Source organism: Cylas formicarius, unplaced genomic scaffold (genome assembly GCF_029955315.1).
Source record: "Cylas formicarius isolate icCylForm1 unplaced genomic scaffold, icCylForm1.1 PGA_scaffold_6__28_contigs__length_40554024, whole genome shotgun sequence".
In the NCBI taxonomy this organism is placed as follows: domain Eukaryota; kingdom Metazoa; phylum Arthropoda; class Insecta; order Coleoptera; family Brentidae; genus Cylas; species Cylas formicarius.
This window is the reverse complement of record NW_026844347.1, coordinates 37826215-37847999: the sequence shown is the minus strand read 5'-3', so window position 1 is coordinate 37847999 and position 21785 is coordinate 37826215. Positions and strand designations below refer to the sequence as shown.

The 21785-nt window shown below is 36.7% G+C and overlaps 1 protein-coding gene across 3 annotated transcripts in view; it reads right to left on the bottom strand.

Moving 5' to 3' along the window:
- Positions 1-21785, bottom strand: part of LOC132703035 (roundabout homolog 3) — a 292435-nt gene that overhangs the window by 11603 nt on the left and 259047 nt on the right. For 2 of the 3 annotated variants that reach the window (XM_060672056.1, XM_060672057.1), the window contains exons 3-8: positions 19431-19705; positions 10812-10994; positions 2985-3167; positions 2748-2929; positions 1631-2011; positions 1137-1364 (exon numbers count right to left, since the gene is read on the bottom strand). In XM_060672056.1, coding sequence (XP_060528039.1) covers positions 1137-1364; positions 1631-2011; positions 2748-2929; positions 2985-3167; positions 10812-10994; positions 19431-19705 — 1432 coding nt within the window. Of the gene's footprint in view, positions 1-1136; positions 1365-1630; positions 2012-2747; positions 2930-2984; positions 3168-3350; positions 3404-10811; positions 10995-19430; positions 19706-21785 lie in introns of those variants that run through there. The other variant, XM_060672058.1, reaches the window with a different exon arrangement.

Here is a 21785-nt window from a genome sequence, read left to right as displayed (position 1 = left end):
TCAGGGGTGTCTTCCGCAAATCGTATGCAACTTTTTTTTGGAAGAAGTTCTATAAGCATTTTATATTAATCACTAGTTGCTTCTTTAAGAGGCATCCGAAAGACAAATTTAAAAGTATAAACAGTAGGGTTAGGAGTCAATTGGTACGACTACAACCATGGCGAATTTGATGTGCTATCAAAACAGTAAATATAAATGCAATTTTTGAATATATATAAATACCGCAGTTTTGAGTTATAATTATTTTTTAAATATATTTAATTTATTATTTATCAAATTACAAGATAAAAACATCGATGACGGCATATAAAACACACAGAACTGATAAATAACAAATTATAGGTTAAGTTTCAGAAAATTCTTTTTCTTTATTTGCCAAACGCAAACGAAGTTAATTTCAACATATAAGTCAAGGCTTATTACAACTTTAGTGTAATAGATAGATTTTTTTTCAAAACCCTTTTATCTAATAGGCTAACCTTAACTTTGGCATTCTGTGAATCCAAACTAACCTTAGTGTTCTGTGATTCTGTGTAAGCACGGGTGGGGACACTTGTTTATACGAATAAACTAGTGTTGTCTAAGAACAGGACATAAATGTAAGATAATTGATATTTTGTTCTACTTTATTTAGCTCGCTCGCTGAGCCTAGATTTAGGTTAAAGTTTAGTATTTTGGACGTCACGTGTTTTATATCGATTTATTTGACCAATTTTAGTGCCTTTCGGTGGAAACTTGGTAAAACAGGCATTTATTTGAAGCAGAATATGTGAGGCTGCTATGCGTAGGAAGAATTTCTTTAAAACTTGTTGTTACGTTGATTAACTAACCAAAACATAATTTAATTTTATTCTGTTGTCTTAGCAAGAACAAAGACTTTTAGTGGGGCAACTGATCCAAAAATGGTATTGCCAAATAGGTTGAGAGAGAAAGAGAGATTGCTAGAAATACATAAGTTTAATCGAAATAATCAAATAAATGACATCAACGTTTACGTTTGTCTTATGATATTGAGACTGTTTATATAAAGTTTGATCCAACCGCAGTCAGAATTAAGTTTGGAATTGTTGCTGTGTACAGCTGTTTTTACCCCATGAGAATTGTTAATGGGATAGAGTATGAAGTTCTTGAATTACCTCGTACAAGTTCGCGTCCGCGGTGAGCTCCTCGTCGTCCCTTAACCACCGCACCAAAGGTCTCGGTTTGCCTTTCGCGCTGCAAGCTACGGAAAAATTCGGATCGCCTACCCTCTTGGTCTCCAACGGTTTCAGTTTGTACTTGAAGGTGGGCGGCTGGTGCACCTCCAAGTCTACCGAAGCCATCTCGCCTGGGCCTAGTTCGTTTGTCGCTTGACAGTTGTACGTCTGAACGAAATAAACAAAATGACACATGACGTCCAACGCGTCAAATCAAGATGGTTGCAAAAAATTATGGACGAGCAGGAGTCGTAAATTAGCAATAGAAAAGAATGGAGGAAAATCAGCAGAAAAGTATGAAACACAGGACTGATCCACCTGTTCATTTGGATATACAAAGCTTCCTTGAGGTGGCACAATCCCTTTAGGAGTGTGAAGTCACTATCTATCTAGCGTCATCGACTATACAAACCATGTATATGAAACTAACTCACCCCTTCGGCTGCCAGATTGGCATTAGAGATGGTGTACTTCGTTCCTGTCGCCAGGATGTTCATCTGGCCGTCGTTACCGACGCGCAGCCATCGGTACTGCGGCGCAGGCCAGCCAGGGGGCGTGGCCGCGCACGACAGCGTCACAGCGCCACCTTCCGACACGACCGGGCGATCAGGCGATACTCGCGCCCTGCCGGGCTTGTGACGTACCAGTAGGGCGACGGACGCGTTGCCCACTTTTTCCGAACGTCTCGAACCGGAACCGGAAGGTGAGATTATGTTGACCACACGGCAAACGTACGTTCCGGAATTCTCGGCTGTCACGTGACTCAAACGGAGAACGTCACCCGCCTGACGGAAGTCCGGTTTGCCATCCTTCACCTGTAGCCATTGCAAAGTAAAAACTGATGATTACTCCTCCTCCAAAAAAAATTAAAGCTTTCGATATTGAAGTATTTCTAACATTGTTATCCATTAATTAACAAGATTTATGGCGAATTATTAAAGATTTATGGTGTTTTATTTCAACTTATCAGTGATTTGTCTATGACTGAAACTCCTCGTGTTTAATGACACTCCTAAAACTTCACTCTCATGAACAACATAAGCTACATAATTGTTGATTTAACGTAATTTATTAAAGATTTACTGGGATCTACAGCCTTTTATTGCGACTCATTGATAATTAATAGTTAAATTTTACTTAAGGAAGGTGGAATTCTTGGCAGAAAACTGGATTTGCCGCGACTTATTAAAGGTTTACTAGTATTTTTCAAGTTTTTTGGGAGATTTGTTGGTTTATTAGAATTTTAGATCAGTGAATTTTACTTAAGAATGATAGAATTCTTGATAGTTTCAATGATTTTAATCTCAAAATGGTGATTTATATGGAATTATAGCGATTTTACCGATTTTATTATGGATTATTATATGGACATTTATCGTTTGCTTGTTAGAATTTGTCAGTGATTTTAACCTAACAATGGTGATTTGTATGGAATTTTTACTTACTTATTAAAGATTTTTTAAGATTTGTAGGGTTTCGCGGGGATTTGTCGATGATTTAGCAAATCTTGCGGGAAGTTATTTACAATTTAACCAGACTTTAGATATTTACCCATTCGATCGTAACGGGGCTAGGGTTGGCCGTTACGTTGCACTTGATATAAACGGATTCGCCTTCTTCAGCTTCCTTCGTTTTCGCTTCCAAACTGACAATAGGGGCGTAGAGCACGTCTAGTACTATTTCTTTCTCGCCCGCCTTGCCCAGGTTGTTGTCGGCCCTGCACGTGTATTTTCCTACGGACAATGGACGCGTCAAGAACGACGAAAAGTTTGCAGCATTCGTACTTACCGGCATCTTGAATCGACACCCTGTGGATAACGTGGCTGTAGCTGGAGCTGATGAATCGGGTGTTTCTCATCCATCTCACGCCGTTCACTTTAGGTTTGGCGTCGACCGAACAGTTTAGTGTGGCTGGAGAGTCGCGTTCTACCCTGAGCGGATTCTCCGGTCCGACTTCCACCCTCGGAAAATCTGAAAACAACAACAACTGTTTCGTATGCGGTCCAATAGTGACTTTGAAATTCTAAAATTCCAGCACACTGAACTTGGAATTACTCCGATTAGAATATTCTAATAATCACTTAACATTGGAGAAAAGTTTGAAGAAAATTGCGTCAAATTACAAGGACTAATGGATCAGCGCAATTACGTAACTGATTGATTGACGTACTCTTCAGAATAGAGTGGTAGTTGAGCGATCATTTAGATTATGACACACTCGAGACATACAGCGGGGCTAAATTACAGCTTTCTGTTCGGGATCGATCGGCCATTGTTGGAGCATATATGATTAGTTAATTTCGTCATAAATTATTCGTCGCTCATTGGTGCGATTAAGTGTCCGCCGTATTTTATTTTCCGTTTTATCGTCCTACTAGCGCTAGCGTTCGCATTAACTATGCATGACCGCACCGTCCAAGGAAATAAAGTTATACGAGACAAAAAACTATTACAATAATAATTTCGTGCCCTCGGTCGTATCGGCAACCAGTTATTACACTTCGACCAGAAATATAGTGCTTTTACAACCTAGCAAATGATCAAATCAGAATTGCACCCCTCTACTGAGAATGAAGATGTCGCCCTCTACGGGGGACAACCAAAAAGGGTCTACGTCCCAGCATATTGCGAGCTCCGTGCCAGGTAGAGAACCAGGTTCCCCACAGAAAAAGCAATGTACCTACGGAGAGTCAATATTGAAAGGTCTAGAATAGCTGCTTAAATAAGTTGTCAAGATGTCAATTGTTATTTTATTAGAATATATCAATGACTTGAACCTAACAATGGCGATTTATACGAAATTATTGGGAATTTACCGGATTCTATTGAATAATTCCTAGGATTTATATTCTCGTTCTGTTTTAAAGATGTATAAAGTATGAGTATGCGAGTTTGAGTTAGTCTGATAGTTAGTTAGTTAGCGGAGATCCCGGCGGTAGGGAGGATGGTAATCTAACTGAGTTTATTGGGGGTTTCCTATGATATATCGATAGATATATCATTAACTGAAGTTACCGCCTCTTATTAATTTGAACATAACAATAGGGATTTACATGGAATTATTGGCGATTTAACGGTGTTTACTAAAAATTGCCTGGAATTTATTGCGTTTTACATAAACTTGCCGGTAATATACAGAAATTTTGCACGAAGTTATGAGGGGGACAAACATAAAAATGCCGATAGCAATGACAACCGGATACTGCAACTTAAACATCTCATTCACAAAATCGAATTGTGCACATGTTGGGCATTTAATTAAAGCTAGGAGCTGAATTAACGAGAATTAAGTCTAACAATGGCAATTTAACATTAAGGATTTCCTAGGATGTTTTATTACGATTTACTGATTGAATTATTGATATGTAATTTAACGGGATTTATAGCCACTTATTAAAGCTTTACTACGATTTGTTGGCTTTTATTGAGATTTATCGTTAGTTTAATAGGAATGATCAATGACTCGAACCTAGTAGAGGTGATTTATACAAAATTAGTTGGAATTTAACGCAGTTTATTTGGAATTTCCTTGATATATAACCTTGTACTTGTATGGATAATTTTAATTTAACAATGGTGGAATTCTTCATAGATACTTTAACGGAATGGAGATTTATTGATGGCTTATTATAATTTATCAAGGATTTTAACCTAACAGTGGTGATTTACATGGATTTATTGGTGATTTAACGGTGTTTACTTAAACTTGCCAAGAATTTTTAGGGCGTTTTACGCTGATTTGTGGATAATTTACGGGGATTTTGCAGGAACTTACTCAAAAATTAACGGGATACTTAGTGCTGTTTTTAAAATTTGTAGAGTACTGTTATGAGAACAAGCCTAAAAATCCTGATACGGACATTGACACATAAACACCTCATCACAATATCAGATTGTGTCGGAAGGGCATATACTCAAAGCTAGGAGTTGATTTAACGAAGATTATATCTAACAATAGTAATTTAATGGAGTTTATTAAGGATTTCCTAGAATGTTTTATTATGACGTACTGATTAAATTATTGATAGGTAATTTAACGGGATTTACCGTCACTTATTAAAGCTTTACTAGGATTTTTAGGGTTCCATGGAGATTTACCGTTAGTTTATTAGAATTTATCAGTGACCTAACAGTGGTGATTTATATGGAATTGGTCGTGATTTAACGGGGTTTACGATTTATAGCGTTTTATCCTTAGCCATAATTTAACGGGGTCCCTCGGGCAGTTTTAAAATCTATGAAGTGTGCGTATGAGTTATGCGAGACGAAGAAATGGATCAACTACTCAAACCTAGGAGTTGACATCTCGAAGTTTGAGGAACCTGAGGTATATCTACAATTTCCCTATAAAATAACGGATCTAATAGGACACGAATTTGTTTGTGTCGTCTAGTAAAGCGTAGACGAGTGTGTGTGTGTGTGTGTGTTGTACGGGCTGCGTGGTAGGTACTTGATAAGCGTATTTCAAACCTCAACGACATGTTTGGCCTTTGCCGCTTGCATCCCATTAATTCCAAGCGTACCTAAATATAAATTCGTGAGCAAAGCGCCGCGTTTACCGACCGCCTCTCCGACTAATTAAACTTTATTCGATTATTTAGCCGACGCGAGTGACATTTTGGTTTCGTCTTACGCAACCCAATTGGGAAATTCGAATAGCCTGTTTGATAATCGAAAGCACACAGTAACCAGTGGAACGTTTGAGGTCGGCAATGGTGTCCTGACGTCAAACGCTGGAGGAGATAATATGAAACTACTATCAACGGGTCAGATGTGTTCATGATGCGACGTTGCATTACGTTTATTTAAAAAAAATAAGAAAAAAAGGAAATTGAGCTTTGCTCTAGACACAATGATATACAATTCCCACCAAGCCACCAAAAAACACAAAAAAACATAATTTAGAAGTTTGTTCTTCAAAACTGGTGGTGTAAGTGGTCTATTGAACATTTCCCACTAAAATACCATAAAACACACAACAAGGCATGACCTAGGTATTTGTTTTTTCTAAAATGTCATTTTACCTACGGATTTGCACGGACGGGAATTTCTTTGAGTTTTGTGCTATACACTAGTGATTAATAAGTTTTGGCAACAATTCACATTCCGACGTTTAAAAACAATTTTTAAATATCATTTTTGAAGCTGCTGCGTCTAGAAACGTAACTCTCGCTTGCAACGTTGCCGGTTCCTCTACCATTTACCGAAGCGTCGATAAAACTTGAAACCGAGGAGGTTTAACGCGGGTGGGGGTTAAATTAAATCCGCGGGTTGGTGAGGGGGTTGGGGGGCGACAATCGAATAATATCCGCTCGACGAAAATTTTATTGTTTAAAACAACACAATGGCGACGCGGAGCGACGACGACGGCAATTCGTTTCTGGACGCGAGCGCGAACAATGGCCGACTTAAATCTGATTTAATTCCGTCGAATTTGTTTTAATTTTGGGAGTATTTCACGGCAAGATGATTCGTCCGGGAGTTCTTGTTACCCCCCGGATTAAGTTCGCCGGCATAATTGCCTGGGAAAATGTACCCGGAGCGTTTCCCCGCTCTTCCGGGAGTTGACCCCCTCCAAAACCTCCTTCGAGGCATTCGGGTAACGACCGAGAAAAATGTTTTCAATTTCCGCAATGAGGTGTGTGCGTCTATTTTTCAGGCCAAGCGAAGATTTTTAATTACAAGAGGAAGAAAGAAAAAACAACATAACCGGAACAATTTCTCATAAATAAATTATGACAAAGCTAAAACTAACCAAAAATAATAAGGGTGCATAATTTAAAATTATTTAAAAGTTTACTACAACAACCCATTTTTAATATTTCTTTTGAATCATTTTAATTTGAAATATATTGATTTTATATATGATTTTATTTGATCTTAAAAAAACCACTACCTTTTCCTAAATTTAAATGAAAATGAAAATGAATGAAAAATCCTCGAACTTTTTGACAATAATGCAGAGGAACTCCATCTTGCTGGAACCACATTTGTTGGATCTCAATATTATCTACTTTTTGAAGAAATTGACGTAAATCATTCTGCAAAAAGGCCCTTCTAGTGGTTCATGTAAAAAATGTGGTCCAATAAATAACACTAAAGTGTTTTATGGAGGCAGAAAGAAGGGTAAAAAGTGCTAAATAAAAGTTGTAGGTTTTTGTAAGATCTTTCATAAAAAATAATAATGTATAGGATGTCCTATGACATGACTGCCAGCGCCTGGGAGTGTGTTGTTGGGGTGACTTCAAGTTAAAAAGTCCATTCAAAAGAAACCCCTTTATTTTTTATTTGTTGAATTAATTGTTCAAAATATCCACCCAGTTCCTTTATACATAGTCTAACTCTTCTCATAATTGAAGTGGTAGCTCTGCTAACAGTCTCTTAGTTTCTTTTCAGTCTTCTCCATAAAAAGTAATCTAAGGGATTAAAGTCAGCTGACCATGCTTGCCAAGGTACTGCTGAAACTCTTTCAATCTATCCGTTCCGTAAATAACGAATGGCCTTGAGACGTTCTTCAATTCAGATCCTTTATTTTCTCAATATCCAGCTACTAAATTAAAGTCGGCAGATCTTAAAGCTGGCACAGGTAAGAAATTTTATGGAATATATATAGTTCTACATTAAGTCTGTTACCTATGAAGCGGTTTCTTTTTAAATTGTCTTAAAAATTTAGACTTCTTGATAGGGTTAAGCATTTTAAACACCTAAGCAGCGAAAGTGGGAACTCCGATGCATTCACATCTTGGAAGCAGATTTTAACAGAAATCTTGAAAAAAATTTATGGTATTATCGCCAAAACTTAAGATGTCTTGATGTCTTGAGGTTCTTGCAATGATGAAAACTAGCCGGACTCTCATAAACAACACAGAAGTCAGGAAGCCATTCTACTTAGGACATATTAATTAAAAGGCACCAAATTTATGTGAGAGGTTTTAAACCATCGTCATCATGATGAAGGTTGACGTCTGAAGACAAACATGGCGTTGCAAGCAGAAGAAGAAGTATTAGGGCATGGTAAAACCTTTGAAAATAGTTCGTTCTTACATATTTTACTGTTTTAGTGGCATTCAAGTAGAATGTGGCCGTAAAAGACCGAGAATATTCAAAAATTTCCTGAAAAAATTATCAGTCGGTTGGTTTTTTTCTTCGGCCAGTCAACGGGCAAATTTGACGTCCTCCTTTCGACGGTAAACATCGTTAATCTTGTTAAAAAGCTAAAAGAGTGGATAATTACGAAAATTGGAAAACTCCGGTGTCCCTGTAACGAAAGTTTACGTAGGAGGTCTTTTCCTTGTGTTTGCCTCAATTAGCAAGTCGAAGTCGAGAATAAAAAAAAGAGGAAACTTCGAATTTTCTTCGTCGGGAATGTTAAAACGATTTTTCGAACAGTAAATAAAAATTAACATTCTAAAGTTTTACGACGATATATGCTACCCAAAAAAGTTATACTTTTCCGAAATGTTTGTGTATTTTTAGATTCTTTATAGAAGCGCAAGTTTCGAAAAAAAGTGAATTCCAAAAAATGTATTGCAAATCTTATAATTTTTTGTGTATTGATTTTTAGTAAAATTGGTTAAAAACGTTCTTAAATCAAAGAACATCATTGCTAATTGGTCCATATCTGAAAAATATAATTTTGGTAGCTCTAATGCTTGAAATTTAGGGACATGCGAGAGGAAGGAGACAAAAATGTCATTATTTAATAGCAATATGTTTTTATACAACCAGCATGACACCTACATGCGAGAGGAAGGAGACAGAAATGTCATTTAATAGCAATATATTTTTATACAACCAGCATTACACCTAAGTGTCTAGAGAATTTCCGATGTCCGATATTTAACAGTTTTTCTATTTTCTGATATCATTAAGCACTCGTAAAAAACTGTGTTCTCATGAAGTGAGTTAAATACACGGTGTGTCCAAGATAAAAGAAAAAACAAATTTTTTTCTCGTGTTATTTAAGATATAAAAATATAAAAAAATAGTGGACCCTTGTTGAGCCCTACATCGACTTCTAATTTTCATTCTTGATAATATTCTACATTGTTTATAACCCAAAAAAGGGCTTTTATCAAATTTTTAATGTTTTGGTGTAGTGGGCGCTGACATAATGAAAAAAAAATTATAAAGAATGTTGAAACAAGTGCCCAATTCGAGATTAACACCTTGTAACTGTCGAATTTACAACATTTTTTAACATATCGGTTGTCATGTTTTGAAAGGCTTTAAGAACTAGTCTTCTCAGTTGACCCTCAGTCTCACAAGCTCGCTGGTAAACATAATTTTTGCATTATAATGATTTCCTACCTCCTTAATTAACATAATTTTCTACGCAATGGGGAACGTACCAACGCTCAATAGGGATTATTAGGGATTTTTTGCACCTCTTGACATGAAAAGTGTTATCCTAACCTCACAACTGATTCTGCTTTACTTTCTCCTTGAGGGCGCCCATAACAAGGCAACCATTGTAGTAAATGAATACAATTATGAGCTGCTAACAAGAGGACGCACTATTGGCGGAAACTATCATATTGTCGCCCTATAAAAATGGCGGACTCGCTTGCGTTCAGCCCGCTATTAATGTCTTAGATGTTTATAATACGACCAAAAATATAGTGCATTCATTGTCTTGAAGTTTTAAGTATTTTACAGTACCTTAACGGCAGGATCGTGGTAAAACCCATCCCAACAGATGTTTATTCTGCATTGAGTAGGTTTTGCCTGAGATAGACCGTAACAAGAAATTGGATTTGGATTTTCAGTTCCAAACAATTAATAAGAGTCAAGCGCTAATGGAATCTCAAAGAATTTCGCAATGGAGGGCGGTTTACTTAAATGCAATTAAAAAATTGTCAAATAAGCCACTCACGACACAGCAAAAAAATGATATAATAATTGTTCATGCTGTTTTATTGTCTGCCAAAAATAAAATAAATAAATCGTTAATAAATATTTTAATAAATGCTACAAAATCGAATCATTGTATATTTAACCCGATTGAAACTGGATACTTGAACTGAGGTGGCTTTTATTTGATGAAAATCCATTTAGCAAATGAAATAACAACTAAAAGTTTTTTTACGAAATTATATATTTCCACAACACCGTGCCTTTATCAAATGTGACAACATTGTCTTGTGAAAATATATAATTTCGTGAAAATCTAAACTTTTAGTTCTTATTTATTTTGATGGATACTTTATTATTATTATATTGAATATTTTGTATATTAATAATGGTACCATGAAGAAATGTAATGAAATAGAACGCAATAACGTACGTAATGAACGTAATAAATAAACAGTGGGCAAAGTTAATCGCTGGGTCGGTTGTAAAACCACTATATTTCTGGTCCAAGTATAGCAGAATAAATAAGAAAGCAACTAATCGAATAGAAAATATTTAAAAGGTGACAGGTCAAGTACAAAGCAAATAAGAGCAAATTCAATTTTTTAAAATTCATTTTCGAAACTTATCGTACTGACAACACCGTCTAGTACGTTTTAAACTTTAGTAATCGGTAGCTCTAAGCACGTAGTAAGGACGCTTTAAGTAATAGATAAAGTAAGTCGATTGTTCGCGCAGCAAAATATAAAATGTGCGACTTACATTGCACGCTCAAGGAAACTGTCGCGCTGAGCTTCTTGTTCTCCGGCAATGCCCTGTTCCACACCTCGCACCGATAGATGGCCTCGTCGTCTTCTTTCGCCGGCGTGACAGTCAGCGTGGCCGTGGTCGGCTGATCTCGGGAACCTCCGTTTTTCAAAGCCGCCTCCAACGGGTAAAGCGAGCCTGCAAAAATGACATATATATATATATATATATATATATATATATATATATATATATATATATATATATATATATATATATATATATATATATATATACTACAAAGAAAAGTATATCTAATATACGGGGTGATTTACGGTGAGTACCGTATTAACCCATTTTGTCCCAGTCGTGCGTTAAAGCGTGCGTGCGTTAAATTTTATTTAATGATTTTTTTTTGTCACATCCAGGAAATATTTTTGCACATCAATTTAGAAATTAAATTATTATCACTACTAAAGGTCATAAAATCGTAGAAAAGTAAAAATCTTATATATGACAAAAGTTAACAAAAGAGGCAAATAAATTTTGTATCATATTTTCAAGTAAATCCAAAATAGTAAAAAAAAATATTTTGGATTTGTATTGCCATTTTTTTGAAAATATTTACTGGTGCGTGAATGCACCGCTGGTTTTATTTGCGGTGCATTCGGTGTATTGCTTAAATTTTAAAAAATAAAACAAAATTTCGGCTAGTTTGGATAACTAATTTGTTGATGCAACACAAAACGGCCTCAAACGTGCCCTTTCGAAGATCTTACTCGAAAATGGCGCCACCGAAGGCTCGAGAAAGGGAATTGATATTTAACAACGCCATAATTATCTCAAAAACGGATGCAGTCGCGAGTGTATTCACCTAATACGAATATTACGAACAACGACATGATTCCCATGCCATACTTATTTCCATTATCCGTGGAAAACGAGGCATGGGAACGGAACCTGAAAAAGTTGCACGACGTGAGCGGCCCAGGACAGAGTAAGACGTGAAAATTATGTGTCAAATCGTCGGGACTATTAAAAATATATTTCAATCGTGGGAATTTCGTCTAATAATTTTTTTACGGGCGAGGAAAAGTATTTCCCTTCGGGTGTCGTTCGATTGTGTTTCCCGACCGAAACGGGTACTCGAAATAGAAAAAAAGACAATTTGAAATATTGAGGTTTCAAGAAGTGACATGTCGATCGAACCACAAAATCAAAGCCTACTTAGTAGAAAATTATTTCAAGCGTGGTAAGGTACTATTTTTCATGTACAGGGTGTTTTCTAATTGAATGTCAATAATTAATCTTATTCCGATTACAGACTTTATATTTTAGTCGACTCGTTATTGAGAAATCGACAAATCTAGGATATTTTTATATAATTTCGAAGGGTGCCCTGACTGACAAATAAAAATATGTTTATGTTTGACGTGTTAGTGAACAACGTAATAAAAGTGAAAACAGATATTTTCAAGCAATGGAAAGACATTTGCAGAAAAGGGTAACGTATTAAATGCTAAAAAGGTATCCCGGAATTATAATATTTTAAATGAAGAAAATAAGGATTCTGTGAAGCACGTCCAGTTTCCTCTATTACTAGACCGCATGAAGAGATAGGTATTTCTCGGGGACCAATCCACTTAGTTTTGAAAGAAACTCAAAAACTAAATGCTGAACAAGGTCAAAGGCAGATGCAGTTTTGTTTGGATTGTTGAAATAGACATAATGAGAATATCAATTTTTTGAAAAAACATTTTATGGACCGATGAAAGTTCGTTCGCTACAAAAAAGGGTTGTCTTCTTCCTCTTTTAGAAGACGTATCGCCTGTTTAGTTCCGGTTTCCTCCTCGTCTAAGCAACTCTTGCGAGGTTGTTGACTGCCAACTATCTCGCCAACGTTTAGGTGGTCGTTGTTGCGAATTATTATGGCCATTTTGTCGGGGCCCATTCTACTGACATGCTGGTTACACTCTCTTCTTCTCTGCCTTATCCACCTGACAACGTCAATTGTTTGGCACTTTTCACTTATGTCTACATTTCTTTGTCTGTCCTTCAATGTGTATCCAGTTATCATTCTTAAGGTCTTCATTTCAGTAGTTCGTAGGATTCTCTTTGTTACTGATGTTTCAGCTCTGGTTTCCGCGAATATTTAAGATGTCCCGATATTGCGGCAGCTTTATTGGCTTGTTTCCTTACTTCTTCTTCCAGGAATCCAGAGCTTGTAATTTTGCATCCCAGGTATTCGAGTGACAAGGGTTGTAATAGATAAAATGCGCGATATTGGTCTTTAAATAATTCCAGACAAATACTCGATATAAGAGAAAGGATTGGGGAAATTATAATACGAAGTACACTTTGACACTAAAAGAAGCACACAAAAACAGCTAAGGAGATTGCAACTTAATTGCTTAATCCTTTAATAAAATACTCGATGTTTTTTTTTCTAAATTCGTTTATTTCATATAAGCAAATAATTACAACGCTCATTTTTGTTTTCTCTCTATATTTTTCTTCGTTTTAGGTTTAAGGGTGCAAACTTCTTTTATAATTGAAAATACAAAATTCACCAATAGGAATGAAGTCACTGCATATTGCATTTTGCACTTTGCTGAAATTAAGTTACTTCTAATAAATGAAAACTATGATATTCTGGGAATTTCAGAAACATGGTTGACTGAATGATTTTCGCTTTAGCGAGCAAGTTGGCTATTATTTACAAAAGGGATACGTCTCCTTAAAGTTGCTTTATCTGCATCGCCGTTTATTGTCTGAGGCTCAAAAGATTAAATTAACGGATTCTCTAGTGTTGTTACTTTAACTATTTGACATTTTATATGGCTCATGCTTAGACAAAATTGACATATAGAATTGAGAAAATAGAAACTGTTTGCGGATAATTTATGGTATAAGAAAATATGATCCACACCCACAAACTACAGGATGCTAAGTGGTTCAATCTTCACAGATTGAACCTTAGATTTAGGGGTCTTATCTCTCCACCACCACAGAGGACGTCTCTTTTTCAAAGAAGCTTATCACCATTAATCTTTAAAAAAATGTTCAGCCAACAAGCAAATTGCAAGTGATTTTCGAGTAAGTTGTTCAGTCCTAAAATTTTCTATTCAATTTTTAATTTTTATATACACGTACACATCTTCTTTTTCTGCTATAGTTATCTCATGCGAACTAATATTATATATATATATATATATATATATATATATATATATATATATATATATATATATATATATATATATATATATATATATATATATATATATATATATATATATATATATATATATATATATATATATATATATATATATATATAATTTTATAGGGGTCGAACTTTGCTTTCATCTCCGCAGTAGAAGAAGTCGCAGCAGAAGAAGAAAAGAAATTGAAATTGTGAAAAGTGAAATTTTCCATTTCATTAAAGTGGAGGTAAGTAATTCGAGGAAGTCTGCCAAAAAATGCATACTTCGTATGCATTTTAGGGTATCTGGTGTTCTACCCTACATTATCCACAAGATAATTATGGTCACAAGGCAAGACGATATACTTTGGGACAAACCATACTGGCAAACAAAAAACCATTTCTTCCCACAATTTCGAGGACAGATTTAGTTAGGTGCGGTAAATGCAAATACCAACTAGGAGACTTAGGGAAGACTATTATTTCAGCAAACGAAAGTCCCCCTTGACCTAAACTTAGGTGGCACCCGGCGTTAAGTGGCCCCTAAAAACGTTACGGGGAACGACCGCCTGTCAAATAAAAATGCACAAATACACTGAGGAAGGAATTTTAAATGTGTACATTTCCCCCGGAGTGCGTTCGGCCGTTTTCCATAAAAACATCGTATAAAAAACGAATCCGTCAAAAAAAAGGACAAAAAGCGAATCGCGGCGGGTGCGGCGTGGGGGGGGGGGGGGTTCGAAAACCGTTCGGAAAAATCATCGTCGTTCCACTCTCGCGGGCCGCTACGGCACGGAAATAATTCGTTATGAATGTAAATATTTGCCGTAGATTTACATATAGATTGGACTTTTTGGCGTTTTTAAACAAACCGCATTAAAGTTGCATTATTAAATTTTTTTTACCCCCCTCCTCCCCCAACTTCCACCCCGGCGGCGCACGCGAATTATTCCGGATGGGTTGTATGCGTTGTTTTTTTTTCATACCGGACTTCCGCGGGTGGTTGGGGGGCGTCACGCGAGAGGGCGAATACTATTAAAACATTTTAAATCAAAAATGTTTATCCTCCTAGTGTTTGGGTGCATTTGGCTGTCAATTGACTAGTCAAATTCGATCAACATATTTTAAATAACATCTTGAAATTGTAGAGTGTATCTTTATTTAATAATTATATATATATTTTATTATAAATTATTTTTGCGTTTGTGATGTAAAATTCACCTACACAAGTTTAAAATGCCCAAGAAATCACCTCGTAATAAATCAACTCGTTTCTACAATTCATCTAATCAAAATATGATATTGATTTGTTCATAAATTATTTACAGATACAGATTTAAAATGGAAAAACTTTCAACAGAGTAAAACAAGTAAAAAAGTTAATATAAACTTTAAAAAACGCTTCATTTCGAACATAAAATATTTTGCATTCAAACTTGGTAGGTATACAATAATAAAATTGATTATTATTATAATTAATTTATTACTTTTTTTTCTCGAAAACTTTTCCTTTGAGCGAAAAAATTCAAGATACCGCTTTTATTTAGGATCTAAATTTATTAACGAAATTGCAATAAAAAATCGGCACACAAGTTTATTTAAACAATAAATTTGTTTTTAAATTGTAAAACCTAGAAAACTTTTTTTAGTTTAGTTTATTTATTTTTTTCTGTTTCGAACAGACCTGTATATGGAGATATATGGAAGTATAATAGGATATACGACGCCTAAAATATGGAACACATTCATTTAAAAATCAGGTCCATTATAAAAAAAGGAACTGGGTATCGAGATCTACTTTTCGACCCACCCTGTATATTTCCTGTAAAAAATCCGCAGAGCATTTAATGTTTAAATGAATTTGTTCCATGTTTTAGCCGTACACTGTATATGCAAACATATGTCAGATATGAGGAGTAGTTCAAATGTACCCACCTGGAGCGAACGACACCATAACTACTTCCGACATTTTGGTAACTTGGTTCATTCAACATGTGTGACATTGTAGACAAAAAAATCACCCACGTGACACGCCGATGCAGAATATACGACATTTTGGTTAGTTTTGGTTAAAATGCAAAAACATCTGCCAAGACAAAGTTGAACGACTTGATCCTACAAATTAGGCAAATCCGAAAGTTGGGGGGGGAGCGGGGATGACTCCCGAGGAAAGCGAAATCTTTTAAAAAGCCCGACACAACTGTCCCCTTCCCGCTTCCCGTAAGAGGATTTCGGTTACGGAATTAGGGGTTGTTTTTCGGGTTGTTGGGCCTGCTTTCGAGTAAGACGCGGGGCGGTGTCGAAAACCCGACATCTTTAAAGAGGTCGCGAGAAAATTCTCGCTTCGATAATCCGCCGCAGTCCCGCACCCGTTTTATGGACGGCTTTTACGCGCGTATGGTATGGTGTATCCCAAAGTATATCGTCTGTCGTGTAATATAGATATAGAAAGATATACTTCGAGACAACAATATCTTAAAGTCTGATACGATACGAATTAAGGAAAGACCCGGCCAAGCTGTAAGAATGAAATATGGCCGAACAGGTCCGTATTATGCTTAGGATTTAATTATTTGGGGTTTTGTTATGAAAGATACTAAACAATATTTATTTATGTTTAAATCTAAAATAAAATTACAAATTATTTTTACTACCTACTTAAATTACTTAAAATTATTCACATAATATATCAGTATCACTATCGCTATCATCGCCTGTTCTAATTATTATTTGTTCTATATTATTTGCAATATGGATATACGATTGTTCCGCTTTTTCTATATTTAACAGAATTTGCCCAACTTTGTGGAGGGATGTTAAAAACTTCGGTTTCTATAAGTTTGAGGACAATGGAGTTAACACGGGGAAAAACATTGTTAAATATACAGTTAAAACTGTATGCGCTAGATTTTTTGCATAATTATCACAGACCTATTGAAGGTTCAAGCTGTTCGGCTACATTTCATTCTTACAGCTTGCCCGGGTCTCTTCTTAATTCGTATCAGTTAGTTACTTTCTTATATCTATGAACAGACTTTACCCTAAAACTTTTGTACTTAATGTTTTCTTCCTTCCCCTACAATAAAGTTTCTAGAAAGGGTGCTAAACACCCTAGTCGGACGAAATATACAACCAATTTGGCGCCCGATTTAAAACGCTCTCTTTCCCGGGATTGCCAAAACGCCTTCCGCACACATTTTACATCGGTGGTGGCGGGGGTAAGTACGAATCCCCCTCCCCGACCCCATTCGCAACCCGTCTTGCATTTATGCAGCTTTTAAGGGCCACGCGGCTGTAGGTTCCCGCAGACAGTCGCGCAATCGCGCGACTGTTTATGGAAGCAGAGAGGTAAGTTAATGGGGAACATGTGTGTTTTTCGTTTGTTTGCAGACGTCTTGGTCGACGAAATTGAAGCGACATATACCGTGGCGGCGGAGGGAGATAGCGATAAACGGCGAATAGGTGTTTTCTTATAATTAATTTCGAGTGGGAAATGGAAACGTGGATGTTTAAACACGTAGGTGCGGTTTTCGGAAGTGGGATATAATACGCGAGAGTATTATTTGAAATTAAGAAAAGACTGAGACGAAAATTGATAATAAACCTTGAACTAAGTTCGAGTTCGGTGGTAATGAGGACGAATTATATCATTTTTCCTTTTCTAGTAGTCTAAATCACCATGATGGCTTCTCTAAGTCCGACAAACGCTAACAAACAACTAGAAAATCAATATTACTTTACAAGTATGCAAAATGTGAAAGTAGTATCGCTTTAGTCAAGGGAGAAGCAAATTGTTAAATGATAACAAATAACCTTTGACAGTGTTGGAAGAATGCTGATAGTCTGAAAACTAGTTCGATAGAGACTTTTTAAGTAGAACAGCTTTCCATACATTACGGGATGTATTTTGTAGTTAAGCACTTTAATAATTCATGGACGAATTTCAAAATTTTAACGTCAACATCGTCTGTTCCTTTGGCACTCGTTTTCGTTCTAACCCAGAGTACTCCTCTGTAGTAATGGTGGTATAATATTCACACAAGTCTTGATGGCATGTATCCAGAAAACGGGATACCCAATCATGTGAAAGGTTTCGCAGTAATGCTGAGAGACGTAAATAAACGTCGGGATTGTTAAAATAAAATAAAATAAAACTTTCTTGTTCCAAGGATCGAGACAGGACACTCTATAACTTTATATATATTTGCCATAACTATAAGAAATGCAGAGGTGAATGTCACTAGCCAAAACTTTTCTTTCCACATCATGCTACTGTGGGATGATGATTCCACATCGTATTAATCAAGAGAGTTGTCGTGACATCTTTGGAAGCCTTTCTATCTCATGCGTTAAGTTTCTGTCGATTTTATTCTATTTTCTTGTAGAAGAATACATATTTTTCTTGGGAAAGGTGTGAAATGAAAAGTTTTTAGTTCGGTGTTTTATTTTAGGTTAGGTCAGTCGGGGAGTGACCCATCACGGGATATAAATTTATGGTCGCCGTCGGAGGACGACCCCATCTATTAAGTAACAAAAGCCATAAATATGATTGAATATTTAAAGTCGGCATGCGGAATGGTCAAACGTTGGTGCATGGACTCGTTTTATAGCTTTTACGGCAATAAATTTTCGCAATTCGACTGACGTCAGCCCATATTTAACTGAAACTTCTTTTATAGGTCGCATTACTTATTCTAAGACCAGCGAAAAAATATTTAATATTTCATAAAACTATTTCAGAAAAACGTATTTTTTTTATTTGACAGAAGTGTTTACTGGAAGGTTTAGAAAACTGCAACAATCGACCAAGTCGATTGTGACGCACGATGCACTATAACACATAACCTATAACTTACATAAGAGAAGATATAATTCGCGATGTCACAGGGAGTTTTAATAATAAAAATCAGGGCGCAGTCTAGCTGAACGGGCTACTCTACTGAACCCTAAATCGTCGGATTATTGCACAACGTTTTTTTAAAATTCTAAGAGAAGAGATAGAGGTATAACGTGACTTAAGATTAAACAAAAAAAACAACTATATACACTGACGGAAACTGGGAGTTACAATACTATTCTTTCAAGAACATCTGTATAGGAGAAAAAGAAAATTACATGTAAAACAAAAAAAAGCATATTTATGGACCTTGGCATTACACACTGAACAGGTAACTCTTATATCTTTTACAAGTTACCAGAATTATTGGCGAAACAATCTACGCAGCAGGAATCCACAACATTTGCTAAAATGACCTGTGGTTGGAATTTCCAATTGGGTTTGGAATCTTATGGTAGCTTCCAAGGTTTCTAACATTCATAACAGGACAGTCAACGTGAACCCAGCGTGTCACGGACTCCACAACCAGGTAAAAATGTCACTAATCGACACAGCACGGCCGAATGTTATCAAAAAAATCACCCAGACTTACCGTCTCTGTACCACTTGACCTGTGGATCGGGCGAACCGCCGACGCTGCTGCATGTCAACTCCTGCCTTTTGCCTTCCGTAACGACCACCCGGGCACCGGGTGCTATATGGGGAGCTCTCGGCGGCGCTAGCACCGTCAGAGCGTAACGCTGCACGTGGAGGTTCTGGCCCGAACCGCCAGCTTTCACTTTGCACTCGAACCGTCCATCGTCGCGATCGTAGGATGCGTTGGTTATGAGCAGGTCGTATATGCCTTGGTCCACGTGGTAGTTTAGTCTGGAAGAAAGGGGTCAAATGAGTGTCGTCGTTGTATTTGTAATCTCACTCAACCTCCCTAAGACTTAATGAACATATAACTGACATCTCCCTTTCACCCCACGCCGAATCGTTTTTGATAGTACCCTGTAGTAACCACGTATTCCGGTATATGTTGACCGGTCCCCGTATATATTTTTTGTGTAAAATGTAGAAATGTAGAAATTATCACTTGTAGAGTGACTACAGAGCCGATGTTTGTCTACATTTTTCAAATGTTAGAGTACAAAATTCGTTTTCACATAGATCAAAGTGACGTGAAGTCCTTGGGAGCAAGTTGGATCATTAAGGCTCTGTCAGAGATCACAGCTATCTGGTGCCCCTCCTTACTATGAGATTCGGAATTGAACTGGGTATTGTTCGAATTTGACTGGCTAGCTTTTTTTTGTTATATATCTACTCAGTCGTATAGCAAGATAGAGTAGAGTATCTGCTTGTTTTATATTAGTGAGTAACTAAAAGTGATATTAGCTTAAAATCGGATCTTAAATATTCTTCTATGCTGCAGAAACATTGATCAATTGGTTTGCTGGAAGTTTTACGGACTCAGGCTATTAATTTTGTCCGGAAGTGCGACTAAAAATCTTACAATTGAAGCAATTCCTTTTGCACTGGGTTGAAAAGTGTTAGGCCTCACTAACAGATGGCGCCACCAGCTTTACTTTGCGCAAAATGGACAAAAATTGCTGCTATAAAATACTTCCATTTGAAACTAACCAAAACAAATTAAAGAAGATATAGACTCAAGACTAGGAGACTGATCCTCGTCATATTCAGCTATTAAGCAGTGGGTTTCTAAGTTAAAAATGGTTCGTGCGAGCACCTCTGACGAACCTCGCTCAAGAAGGCGCATTGAAAATGATTGGGAAAACTCTTTAAATAGTTATGAAAGACCGTAGGTTGAAAGTGCATGAGATAGCCGACACCTGGAGGATGTCAGCTGAACGTGTGCGAAATATTTTGGACAACCATTTGAGCATGGAAAAACTGTGTGCAAAACTGTTGATGAGATTTGGGTCCACTACCAAACTCCGGAACATAAGGAAGAGTCAAAACAGTTGATTGCGAAAAGGAAACCAACTCCACAGAAGGCTAAAACAACTTTATCGGCAAATAAGGTTACGGCTACTGTTTTTTGGGATGTCAGAGGAATTGTATACATTGGTTACCTTGGAAAGGGTAAGACTATCACTGGTGGAATACTTTGTAGAGTTATTGCAACGCTCGAAGCATGGCTGCAAATAAAACGGCTCATTTGAAGTTTGAATTGATGCCGCAACCTCGCTAGTCTCCAGACTTAACCCCCAGCGACTGACTATTACCTGTTCCTTAACCTCAAAAAATGACTTGACGGTAGCTGTACATCAATATTTTGAGGAGCCTAAAATTGGTATACCAAAATTATACGAAATGTATCAGGGTTGATGGAGATTATGTTGAAAAATAAAGCAAAAAAAATATTGAAAACATCGTTTTTTATGGTCAGGAAACTTATCACTCGAACCTCGTATATCATTAAAAATTTTCAAATTATAATCACTAACTCCCTTTTAGACTGTAAAAAGCAATTTTTGCGGCAGTGCCGGTTCATCAAACCACTACGCCATAATACAGTGTTAAAGAAGACCCAAGGCGTACTGGCAACGCTTCCCCGTCACTAGACGGACCGGTATCCCACGAAATGAATTATCGACGTACACGTACTTAAAAAAAAAGAAGAAGAAAAGGTGGACGCGCGCAGACATCCTCACGTAGGCCATGTTTTATGTAACGCGGCAACAACCCGTACGTAGTTATTCTACGGGCATAGCTTAGAATTTTCTCATATATAAATGGTCCAGTGTATTCCAAGAACAACACCAGAGGACGTTGTTAGCATATTATCGGTTTTTGTTTCCTGCCGAGTGTTATGGTCGTCACGTATTTAGCTTGCACAATGGATCGGACAGACGTGACGGCCATGTTGAACGGACTTTTAATAAAAATCCACTGTTTGGGATATTGAAACGCTAACCGGACCCCATCGAATTTACAATTGGGA